At 33.0% G+C, this 13,728-nt stretch overlaps 1 protein-coding gene across 1 annotated transcript; it reads right to left on the bottom strand.

Annotated features, from left to right (window-relative positions):
• Positions 1-1,153: 1,153 nt before the first annotated feature.
• LOC142627855 (uncharacterized) lies at positions 1,154-11,950 on the bottom strand. Its single transcript, XM_075801744.1, has 3 exons — positions 8,846-11,950; positions 1,838-1,912; positions 1,154-1,705 (listed from the first exon to the last, which is right to left on the bottom strand). Exons 1-3 carry the CDS (start codon positions 11,948-11,950, stop codon positions 1,154-1,156), a joined length of 3,732 nt encoding a protein of 1,243 aa, XP_075657859.1.
• Positions 11,951-13,728: the final 1,778 nt, after the last annotated feature.

Here is a 13,728-nt window from a genome sequence, read left to right as displayed (position 1 = left end):
AAATGCACTTTACTTGCATTTGGATAGATCTAGGATGTGTTTAATACTTCAAGAAACAAGGTCTAAAGTTCAAGTGTTAAAGCCATGAAAGTCTGTTAAAAGAACAAGTGAAGAAGTGCTGATTCATTAAATCTTGATAGCTCCTCGATAGCTCTTGACAGCTAGGCTATCTATCGAGGCTTTTCAGTTTTTCTTTATCGCAATCTCGATAGCTACTTTGATCGATCGAGAAATCTTCTAGATGCTCGATAGCTTCTCGATAGCTCGCAATAGATCTGATTTTCGGCCCATGCTTATGTATTTGTGTAGGGTTTCTTTTCTCACAACTCTAGACATATATAGGGCTTATTTTAAAGGCCGTCACATAAGAGAAAACAAGGAGAATACATGCAAAAGGTGACCGATGCCTTATTCTCTCTGAAAGAAGCTACTGCGTCTTTTCGCCTTAAGGTTTTGTAACCAAGTGCTGATTGATCTTTATTGTTGATAAAGAGAAGAACTTTGCAGCCAACATTCTTCTTCCTCAAGTTGGTGAGTGAGTCACGTACTAGGATTTGTGCAAAGAAGTTAGTCACGTATTGGGATCCGTACATTAAAGGGTGGCGTTCATATATTGAAGAGTTTAGAGGTTCTGAAGTGGTAGAAGGTTTCTACTGTAATTTCATCTACATGGATTGTAGAGTCTAGGGACAAATGTTTTGTACTAGATTTGAAACTTCTCTTTACTATAGTGAATTGTTTTTTGTGAAAGTTTCCCCCTAGGTTTTTTACTGTGAAACTAGTTTGTTTCATTCGTTTTCGTAGGTCATCATATCTTGTCTTATTCACTTTTCCGCTACACTTATTTTTGACATGATATTGATATTTGTTTTTTTAATGAGTTTTATTTATAATAAATCTAATTAACAGCTTGGGTTTAAAACTTGTTAATTTTATCAACCGGGGTCTAAATTTCCCAACAAGGAGTAATAGTAGTAGACAATTCTTGAGATATATCTGATCTAGTGCAAAAGGACTCCATGTAAGAGTTCTCGAATTCTTTACCCTGATCACTTCGAATTCGATCAATTTTTAAGCTCTTCTCATTTTGCAATCTTGTGCACAAGGTTTCAATGTGGTCAAGAGCATCTGACTTGGATCTTAGAAGAATAACCTAAGTGTATCTAGTGAAGTCATCTACCATAACCATGATGTATCTCTTTCCACCAAGGGACTCGGTTCTAGCTGGACCCATGAGATCTAGATGTAGTAGCTCCAATGGTCTAGATATAGCGGATGTCTGAGTGCTCGAATGTTTGGCTTTTGTTTGTTTCCCAAGGTGACACGGTCCACACACCACATTGTTCACTATGTTGAGCTTTGGTATCCCCAAAACTGATTCATGCTTAGATACAATTGAAAGACGTTTGTAGCTAGCATGTCCCATCCTTTGGTGCCATAGATCTTCATTTGGCAGACGAGTGCTATTGCATACAATATCAGCATTAGGGACCAAACCATAACAATTGTTTAGAGTGTGAACACTACTTATGAGTTCCTTTCCAGACTCATTCACCACAAGGCATTTCCTTTTTGAGGACAGCACTATAAAGTCTTGATCATGTATCTGACTTATGCTCAACGGGTACACTTTCAGATCTTCTACATATAGCACATTTGCAATGCCTGGCAGTCCAGGTAGAGAGATGGTTCCCTTTCCTTTAATCTATGATTTTCTCCCATTATTGAAAGTGACATTACTACCTTTCTTAGACTCGAAAACCTTAAAGAGAGATTGGTTTCCAGTCATGTGTCTTGAGCAGCCACTATCAAGGTACCATAAACATATGTTCATAACCTTAAATGCAGACTTCATCATTAAGCACACCTCATGCTTAGATGACAAATCAGTAGGAATGGTGTTTTCCCTCATCTGCCATTTATGAACAAGACTTTTAACTTTCACTCTTCTCAGACGAACTCCTCTGCACATTTTCATTCTAAGCCAGTCTAGTTTGTTCTTTGTTATGCAAAGATTTTTTCCAATAATCATCATGATGGATTTCAAATAACTTTTAGACTTGCATTTTCTGATACACTTAATCAAGTAAAGATTAGAAAAACAAGATGTATTTAAAACAAAGATCTTTTTATGCAGGTTGCAGCCATGACAACAGGAGTCAATGGATCACACAACAAAGATTTATCATAATCAGAGTGTGTCTGCTTTGATACCACTTGATAAGCCAAGAATGTATTGACCCTTTATGATGAATTAACCAATTAATTTAGCTAAGTTAATTAATTAATCCAATTAATATGCAATACACGTGGTAGCACAAACAAATCACCAACTAAGTTAATATGCTGTGGAAAATAAAGTTGACATGGTGATTTGTTTACGAATAAGGAGAACCTCCAAGGCAAAAACCCCACCGGGTGATTTTAAGGTCACCACTCCCGAGAATCCGCTATTATCACAACAAGCGGTTAAAAGTAAAAGAATCTCAGTACCTTATACCAACCTACAGTTGAACCCTTACTCCAATACATAATTGGACTTGTTCTGTAGTGATAATCTCTCCTTTTCAATGCATGAACCAATCGATGCACGGATCCAAGTATGTGGCTAACCACTAACTTGAGAAAGATGTTGGCTGCAAAGTTCTTCAGTTCATCACACAATAAAGATCACAAAACTCCTTGATTACAAAACCCTACGACATACAAACGCAGCAGCTTCAAGAGGAAGATGAACTAGAGCATATGTCTCCGGTCACAATATGCTTGTGAAAAACTTTTTCATTAAGTTGCATTAGATGTGACGGTCCTTAAAATAATCCTTATATATGTTTAGGGTTGCGAGAAAAGAAAGCCTAAACAAATTACACGGATTGGTGTGAAAACAGATTTGAAAAACTGATTTTCGTAAATCTCGATAGATAAGTTATCTATTGAGTAGCTGCCGAGCATCGGGCTAAATTGCCTTTCAAACCTCGATAGATGCTATCTGTCGAGTTTTAAAATCTAGTAATTCTTCACTTGATTCTTGGATAGATTTGCATCGCTTTAACACTTAGACTTGAACTCTTGTTCCTTGAAGTATTAAACACATCCTAGATCTATCTAATTACAAGTAAATTGCATTTTGTCAAAGGATTAGTCAATTCTAAATGACATATATTCTTAACATGATTCACATATATCTTAACGTTAATAATTTTGTTACATTTAACTTGGTCCCCTTGAGAAACTTCATGGCTCCGCCACTAACAATGACATTTTTAAAAATTATGCATAAGCATATAAAAAAGTTATATCATAAAACTCATACATTTTGAATAATGTGGGACACTGGGAGAGATGATCAGAGACTTTCTATTTTATTATATTTTTTTAATAAAATAAAAGTGTCCTTATAATACCAATATCTAACATCTTCCTTTGACGTGGGACAAAACCCGCAAGAGGCCCTTAAATCTTTTATTTTTATTTATAACTAGTAAGTTGCCCGTGCGATGCACGGATAATTTTATGATATTTTATGTAAAACACTTTTGAATAATGTTGTACATAATTATAAAGAAAAAGTAAACTAAATTAGAGTAAAGAAACATATACATTTTGAGATATTAAAAATTGGTTTAGTAGCTTCATTGCATATTTGTAGCCTTCTTAAGGTAAGATTATTATTATTTTTAAATCATGAATCAAAAAAAAAAAAATGCAAAAGAGTAATGGGACCATGAAATAAACTCATTTGTGTTGTATTTACATATTTCATACTATGAAATAAAAGTATACCCAACTCTCTGACTATCTTTCACTTATCGATAGTGTGACATTAAGACATGGTGTGAGCAAGTGTGTATGCATATGTCTTATAGATGATTTAAAATTAAATTATGGTAGAATATGACTTTACATTACGCACCTAATATTCTCTCTACTTATATACCCAAAACAAAAACTAACTAACCAAATTACCTAACCTAAATCATATTTAAGCCCCTAATTTAAAAAGAAAAAAGACTACTCGTAGGGGTTTCGGTGTCTTGATGGTGGTGGGAGGTCAGTATAACGGAGGTAGTGACCCCTCAGATTTCTCTTTCTCTCTCTTTCAAATGTTTTGCTAGGCTTAGGTCTTTTAATTTGGTAATATATAGTGAAATAGTGCATTTTATTTAACAATTCACAATATTTTTGTGTCTCTTTGTCTCTCTTTAAAGTCTTATCTCGTTAGCTATTACTATTAGCCTGCCCTTATTTATTTATTCATTATTTTTAAAACACTAAAATAGTGGATATGCTAAAAGACATGAAGAATAGTGAAAGGTGTGATATAAGCTTAGGTAATTAATGAGATATTAATGATATAACAGTAAAATTAGATAATGTGAACTCTTGGGTAACAATAAAAAAAAATTAATGAAAGAGGTAAAAAAAGGATAAATGCAAAATTAGAGTGCCACTTGGCAGAACCTCATGCATTCTTGCATGAGGTCTCTGAGTGCATGAGGTCTCTGAGAGAAAGACATTTTGTAACAACTTTTATTCTACAATATTTCTCCAAAATTTTTTTTTACTCATTCCATGAATCGAATAATTATAATGGTTATGTGTGCGCAATTTATAACTGTTGTTTCACTACATATTTATAGCCTTCTCAAGGTGAGATTAATTTTTCACCCTAAAAAAAAAAGGTAAGATTAAGTTTTTTTAAAATCATGAACCAAAAAATAAATGCAAAAGACTAACAGGACCATGAAAATTAAATAATTTGTGTTGTGTTCACATATTTAATACTATGAAATAAAAATATGTCCAACTCTCTCACTATCTTCCACTCATTGATAGTAAAACATTAAAACATGGTGTGGGTAAGTGTTTATGCACGTGTCTTATAGATAATTTCAAACCGTGGTAGAATATGGCTTTACATTGCGTACCAAATATTCTCTCTACTTATATACCCAAAACAAAACTATCCAACCAAATTACCCAAACCTAAATCATATTTAATCTCCTAATTTAAAAAGAAATAAAAATACCCGTACAGGTTTAAGGTCTTGATGGTGGTGGGGGGCCAATATTAAGAAGGCGACGGTCCCCTCAGATTTTTCTCTCTCTCTTTCAAATGTTTTGTCAATCTCAAGTCTTTTATAGTGAAACAATGTGTTTTGATTTTATAGTGAAACAATACATTTTATTTAACAATCGACAACATTTTTATGTCTCTCTATCTCTCTCCAAGGCCTTATCTGGTAAGTTATTACTATTAGTCCTTAACTATTATTTTTTTATTTTTTTAAAAAATATTAAAACGGTGGGGATGCTAAAAGACATGAGAAAGAGAGAAATGCATGATGTAAGTTTAGGCAATTAATGAGGGACTAATGAGATAACAGTAAAATAAGTTAATGTAAACTTTTGGGTAATAGTAAAAAACACTTAATGAAAGAGGTAAAAAATAATGCTAAATGTAAAATTAGAGCGTTACTTGGCAAGACCTCACGCACTCCCACATAAGATCTCTACTTATATATATATATATATATATATATATTCATGATTATTCCTTTATAATTTCTAATCACTAATCAACATGAGTCTCAAAAAACTTTGTGATAGGACTTTATCATACGTACAAAATAAGTATAGATTTTTTTTTTATCTTTATTTAAAAAAAAAAAAAGATATTACTATTGTGTTCATCCTTATAAGAATTTAAGCATAGATTAAATTTTCATTATTTTTGACAATTTTTCTTTGATTCCTTTATAATTTATATATTGTGTTAGTTTAAATAAGTTTAAATGAATTTTTTCTCAAGCTTTCAGAGGATGGACTTTAGATAAGATGTTCAACTTTTATACGTCAAGCATTGACTATAAGTCTTGTACATGAAACAAATAGAGATAAGAAATTAAGAATATGATCCATTTTGGTCGGCCTTAGCTTGATTTGTCTAGACATCAATTTTCTCTCTTGTTAAAAGTCCGACTTATTTTAGGTGGAAGTTTCCTTGATTATTACTTGTATACAAAATTCCAGAAACATTAAATTGGAATAGGTCCCTTACTAACCTAACCAGTTGGAATTGGATGAAATTTCTTCCCATTCACATTAAACGTTGTGTACACTCCAAATTTTTTCTGCATCTCATAATGATACGTTGTTGATAGGTATCATCCAAGTCCAACATGATTGAGAGTTGTAATTGAGACTAAGGCCTAGAAGCTTTACTATTCAATACTTTGAGAGAAAAATTAAACACTCATTTGATGTAACAAGAGACTATGAAATTTGACATTGTATACATTGGTATTTGTTCTCGATGTTGTGAAATTGCTGTAGGTACTAAAAACTCTAGTTTGATTAGTTGGCAATTCATGTTCTTTAATCGTGAAAAGTCTACAATGGAAAACTTTTGTATTCCTACAACAAATGTTTTGAAGAGAAAATTGTTAGCCCCCTCATCCCATTGGGACCCTTTTATTTATACAAAGGAAAAATGGTCCAATATTCCTAAGTGTAACTTAGTTACATGGAATTTTTGTGTAAATGTGCCTAAATTTCTTTTTAAAATTTAGTTATAATTTTAAACTCCAATTTGGTGATTTTTATATGATTTCATGTGTTTTTAAATAATCTAAATGCTATTTTAGTTTGTGCAAATTATAGAACATAGAATCGGTAATTTAGCAACATAGGCATAGGAGAAGGCATGTAGTGGTTTAGGAAGAGTAGACATTTAGTTATAAGGGAAGATGAGTAGGCATAAACGTAAGAAAACCTTAGGATGGAGGAATAAGGAAAACAAAGAGTTTTTGATGATTAACACCCCTCAATCTTATCCATTAATCTTATTTATTACTAATTAAAATCTGTTGAGTTATTAAATAACTGATGTGGCATCTAATAAGTGTAATAAATTAAAAATGATGTATTTTATTTCAAAAAAAAATTAATTATCTTTTCATATAGAGTGCCACTTGGCAAAATTTCGTGCTCTCTCATGTGAGGTTTATGCTTTTATATATATATATATATATATATATATATATATATATATATATATTGATTAGAATTTTCCGGGGAATTGTTTAATATATAACAAAAGTTTAAAAATAAAAATAAAAAGTTACTTATGCGAGGGCGGAATATGGATGGATATCGGGTTGGGTAAATCGGCACTAGCAAAGTCTAGTCAAAGTAGTAAATATTAAGGTCAATTTTGGCCTTGTTTAGTGGGATATCGGGGACACGTCCTCTTTATGAATTGTTTATTAGCTAGCCTTATATTTTAAATCGAACTATTTTTTAAGAAATAAACACACCCACACAACGGTAAGGATTTTAAATCAAACACATATTCTATGCACATTGGCTTGTCCTGGAGATTTGAAATAGAACTTGAGGGATTTTTTATTTTGTTTTTCATTTTTGAGACCATTGATTAATATTTTTGATGCAGTGCATTTATTAAAATGTTGAGACTAGTATTCGATCGTTGTGGGAGGATGTTTCCAATAAAAGTGTCCACAATAATAACAAAAGAATAGAATGGGACATAAAAAGAAATGACTTGTTTGGATTGAGAGAGAGTGGAGGAGAATAGAGTAGAGTTAACTGAAAATAGGTTAATTTTGAGCCAATTTTCATATACTCTACTCTATTCCTCTCAATTCAAAGGAACATGAAATTAAGAAACAAGCCACTTGTGTTAACCAAAAACAAAAATAGTGACAGAGAAATAATAAAATTTTGAAAGTGCACACAAACCCAAGATTATGAATTAATTCGAAGTATAATATTGCATGTTTGCGCAAAATGCATAAAGATTCGAAATGCTTAGAATGTATAGACTTGTTGTAATACATGGGAATTTAGAGTGACCTGAATATATATATATATATATATATATATATATATATATATATATATATATATATATATATATAATATGACAAGTGTTTGCATGCATCCTTTCATAAGAGTCACAACCTTTGGAGTTTGGACAATTGTATATTTCTTTATAAAGGATTCTAACCCTTCATCAATTAATACAATCATGATGTGAAAAACCATCATATTGAGGGTATATGATGAAGTACATAACGCTATTCTATAGTCCGGCTTATAATTGCTTGGAAACACTGTTTAATACGTCTGCTGGCCTCTTACTTCTGCTGTAACAGGTCTTTTTGATTTGGGGCATGGCCCTCCTGTTTTTGTAAACTCTGTTTCTATAAGTTGGCGAGTCCTGCTCTGTTCTTATATTAGGCATTTGCTATGTTTTATAAAAATTTGCATTTCATCAAATAAGCAATATTGTAAATTTTCAGTGTTAATTTACACAACTAATCCATAAGATTTTTCTTTAATCTTGAGCATTGTAGGATATGTTATTGACTTGTTGGACTCAATTGTAGCGAACATTGACTCCAACATATATATATATATATATATATATATATATATATATATATATATATATATATATATATATATATTGTGACATCTTGAGATATATTGTAGAATTAGCTTAAAATATCCAATATTCTTATAATACTGTGTTCCCAATTCATTGTTAGTTGGGTTAAGAAGTTTTAAGTGTACAAAATAAACGGGAAAAAGGTATTGACGGATTGTTCACGGAATAAAGAGAAAAAATGAAATAGAAAATATAAAGAGGAAAAAAGGGAAGAGCATGTAGTTAGAGCAATCATAAATATAATGCGTTAAGCACAAGTTTTATTATATAGTAAGTTCGCTACATGACATAAGCATAACACCACTATAAAAGTAAGTGTATATTTATATCTTCAAGATGCATGCTCAATTTCTATGTCCCTCTTCTCACCTTTTTTTGTACCCGTTGCCTCATTCCAAAGGTCTTCATCAACCAATCCCGCTTTCTTGTTGCCACAATGTTGCCAATTATCACTCCAACGATCAGTCCAAATCCGTACCCAATCAAAACTATTTTCCAACCAAATTCAAAGGGAGACCCAGTAGAATCATGACTTTCTTCAGAAACTGTTGCTAAAGGTGGTGAAGAATCAGAATTCCAACATTTCTTTGATAATGGATTCCCACACAAACCTAAATTTCCCCCAAACGAACTGTTTTCAAATGTGTCAAATTGTTTCCCATGTGGTATAGAACCATTGAGATTGTTATGAGAAACATTGAACCATTCGAGAAAAGTAAGTTGTGTTAACTGTTGTGGAATCTCCCCTGATAGCCTATTTTGAGAAAGGTCTAATGATTCTAGATTTGTAAGATTCCCTAGAGATGGTGGGATGTACCCAGTGAAAATGTTATTGGAAAGATTGAGCATATTAAGGCACTTTAAATCTCCAATAGATTTTGGAATCTCTCCAACAAACTTGTTACTTGACATATCAATGGCTCTAAAAAATTCTTGGACCTTGTCGTAAACTCTATCTTGGCCTTTGTTTGTTATTTGCATTGACCAATAGTATGTCCCACCAGATGCAGATATTGCTGTATGAATATATGTCAAGTGGTCTTCATTTTCTGATTTTAAGGCATTCCAATTTTCAAATGAATTTATTGGCAACTTTCCAATAAAACTATTGTATGAGAGATCAAGTATTCGCAAGTTGGGGAACTCATAATTGGCTTCAGGACTCTCAAACATTTGACCATGGAATTTATTGGAGCGCAACATGAGAACCTTTAAATGTGGAAGGTTTCCCAACCAAGAAGGAAAAGTGTCCTTGAATTGGTTATTACTAACATCAATGGCCTCTAGCTTCGAACAATTGGCCAATGATCTTGGTAACAATCCTCGGAATCTGTTTTCACTCAAACGAATCACCCTCACTTCACTTCCTTGGAAGACATCATGCAAGCATTGGGGTAGTGAACTAGAGAATCTATTATTCGACACATCAAGGATACGAAGAGAAGTGTTGCAAATCGACACAATACCACTAAGGTAATTATCAGAAATATCAAGAAGATGAAGATTCTTTAGGCTAATGATGGAGATTGGAAACTGGCCTTGAAACTGATTGCTCTCAAGAACCAAGATATTTAATTGAGTGAGGTTCATAAGTCCAAAAGGAATTGGACCAGTTAATTGATTGAAGCCCAACATAAGGATAGTCAATTGTGTCAAGTTTACAAGGCCGAAAGGGATTGGACCAATCAATTGATTAAAACCTAAGCTAAGGATATTCAACTGTGTCAAGTTTGCAAGCTCATAAGGGATTGAACCAGTCAATTCATTGTAGCACAAGCTAAGGATAGTCAATTGTATCATGTTTTCAAGCCCAAAAGGGATTTGACCAGTTAATTGATTCGAGCCCAAGCTAAGGATAGTCAATTTTGTTAGGTTTGCAAGCTCAGAAGGGACTGGACCAACTAATTGATTGGAACCCAAGTTAAGGAAACTCAGTTGTGTTAGGTTTGCAAGACTAAAAGGGATATGCCCAGTTAATCGATTAGAGCCCAAGTTAAGGATAGTCAATTGTGACAAATTTGCAAGCATAAAAGGGATTGGACCAATTAATCGATTTGAGCGCACGCTAAGAATAGTCAATCGTGTCATGTTTGCAAGCCCAAAAGGGATTGAACCATGTAATTGATTTGAGTCCAAGCTAAGGATAGTCAATTGTGTCATGCTTTCAAGCCTAAAAGGGATTGGACCAGTTAATCGATTGGAGTTCAAGTTAAGGATAGCTAATTGTGTCAAGTTTGCAAGCCTAATAGGGATTGAACCAGTTAATCGATTGGAGATCAAGCTAAGGATGGTCAATTGTGCTAGGTTTGCAAGCCCAATAGGGATTGAACTATTTAATTGATTGGATCCTATGCTAAGGATAGTCAATTTTGTCATGTTTGCAAGCCCAACTGGGATTGGACCAATCAATTGATTACCATAGAGGTCTAGAAATGTAAGGTGGATGAGATTTCCAATTGAAGCTGGGATGTTACCCACCAAAGTATTATTTGAAAGCTTAAGGTAAATGAGATTTGTGAGATTACCGATTGAAGAAGGAATGGACCCTGATAAGTTGCAACTTGACACATCCAGAACAATCAGGGAGCCAAGGTTTCCCATTGTAGCTGGTAGCTCACTGGAGAAATTCGTGCATGCGAGGCTCATTTCCTCAAGGGGACTACTCCAAGATTGAAAGTTAGGCCATGAGACAGAGAGATCTTTGTTGAACTTTATGCCAAGAACTCGTATATTTGGAAGTTTAAATATGCCTACTGGAAATTCCCCATACATTCCACAATCATTGAGATAAAGGAACCTTAAAGTAGACATGTTTCTAAAGATCTTAGGCACCGTCGAGAATATGTTCACCCCACTCAGATCAAGTTTTTCTAAGCGGGTTAAATTTCCAACAAGGCTTGCTAGGCTCAACTCTTTGAATTGCAAGAAGTATTTGCCTGAAGACAAATCATAATTGCAGCACAGATCCAAGGATGACAATGAGGACAGCTTTGAAATTTCAAATGGGACTGGACCAGAAAACATAGAAGAAGAGAGATTGAGATATGTCAGTCTTGAGAGATTGCCTAGCTGGGATGGTATTTGAGAATAGTTAAAGTGATTGTAAGCAAGGTTAAGGCTTTGTAGGTGAACAAGACGGAAGAGAGTGCTGTTGGAGTTGATTGAACCATATAGACAACTGTTACTAAGGTCGAGGCCAATCACATGACCTGTGTCCTCATCACAGTCAACACCATCCCATGAGCAACAATCACAGTTTTCACCTTCTAGTCTCCAAGATCTGACCCTAGGAAATGCAACAGGATCAGAGGAAGCAGAGTTGTTTATGATAAAGCTTTCCTTGAATTGCAACAAGGCTGAGCTCTCATAATCATGGCATAGTGGCTGCTTGGAAGGAGACGAGTGTATAAGATAAAACAAAGGGAGTATGTAAAGAAAGCGCATCAACAGGGAGCAACAAAACGAAGGCCCCATGATGGATGTCCTAATAATTAAGTTTAGCACTCTATTAAGCTGCGTAGGGTAATGCAAATTGCAATGCAACCATGCGAGAACTTATAGACACAACATAAATGAAGTACTCAACTATTTTGTGTTACTGCGAGCCACTCTTACGTCTTTATGTCAAGGTAAGTCACCCCCCTCTCTAACGTCTTTAAGTCAAAACATGTTGCATTAGTCTTTATACAATGATGGACTCATGACAAGCATAATCAGTGGCAGGATTTCAGCTTAGGGAAACAAGATTGAAAGAAAAAATTGGAAGTAGGAGTAATTCATAAAATATTAATGGATACTAGCTTCATCACAAGTTATTGAGTTTAATGTCATAATTTTCCAATTTGAATTTGTCTATTGTTAATGAGGTTATATGGGAAGGTACTTTTAAAGAAGCTCAAATTTAGGATTTTGAAAATTAGTAAAGTGCTAGGTTTAGTGTGTGCTAATTTTTAGGAAAACATTTATCAAATGTGTGTGAGATTTCTCTATTTGAGAGGTGCTACGTCCACAACATTTTTACAATATTTTTAAAGATGCTATGTCCACAACATTTTTACAACAAATCATAGGTGACTAGTTGTTATTGGTTCAAATTTGAACCTAACACTAAGATTACTTTTTTGCCATAATAATAACAACCATTAACAATCTATCACTTAAGATTTGTTGCAAAAATATTATGAAAATGTTGTGGACATATCATTTTTCTATTTAAATAAAGAGTGTATGCTCATTTTTAGAAAAAAAAAAAAATTCTTCTACAGTTTATTGTTTTTGAAACTCATTGAATTATAATTTTAACTCTATTTTTTATTTTATTTTTTATGAATAATGATTATCTAATTAGATTAGAGGTATTTTTGACATTTTTTTAAAGTCCTAACTAACTTTCTGAGTCTTCTTAATATATAGATATTAATATAAATAAATGAATAACTATATGATAAAGAGAAATAAAAATAATCAATTCATAACTAATAATAAGAAATTCAAAAGATTAATCTAATTTCCTAAATTTTAAACTATTAACTTGATTGCCAAAATAAATTTAAAAAAGTCAAAATAAAAAAAGCATAGCAATATACTACACTGCCTTGATTGCTTTTGAAAAATGTTAGAGATGAGTTAGAGATATATTAGCCCAATGTAATAGCCCAAACTCAAACCTTCTATGTGTGTAAGCCAAATCTCCTACTTATATTAAAAGTCTGTTAGTCTAGAATTTCATCTACAATATATACATATCTTACAGTTCATTATAACATAGGATTTGTACTATATTATCATATATTAAAGATATAACACTAGAAACCACCACATACCCTTGGTGTGGTGGTCACTCCACAAGTATAAGTGTTTGTGAAGTGTGGGGGACAAGGGTCGGGATTCAAGTTTCTAGGAGGGAGCTTCACACACATATACACTTAGATTAGGCTACAGTAGAATTCTATCTTGTATTAAAAAAAAAAAAAAAAAAGATATAACACTAGAAGGATTGGACTTGGGCTAATATATCTCTAACACATGTTTAACAAAAAAATAATATAGAATTAAACTTTCTTTCTATAGCTGTTTTTCTAATTATTAAAAGCTTGAGTTGATAGCAAAAACTCAGAATTTGAGGCTATGCAAAAGTCAAGAGATTAAAGAAAAAATAATTAGTAGAAGGATAGGGATGTATGAGGCGGTGCCATAAGAAAATAAGACATAAGCAATTTGACTAAGATGAATAAATCATTAGTCTTATTTAT

Source organism: Castanea sativa, chromosome 3, assembly GCF_040712315.1.
Source record: "Castanea sativa cultivar Marrone di Chiusa Pesio chromosome 3, ASM4071231v1".
In the NCBI taxonomy this organism is placed as follows: Eukaryota; Viridiplantae; Streptophyta; class Magnoliopsida; order Fagales; family Fagaceae; genus Castanea; species Castanea sativa.
This window is presented reverse-complemented; position numbering and strand designations above follow the sequence as displayed.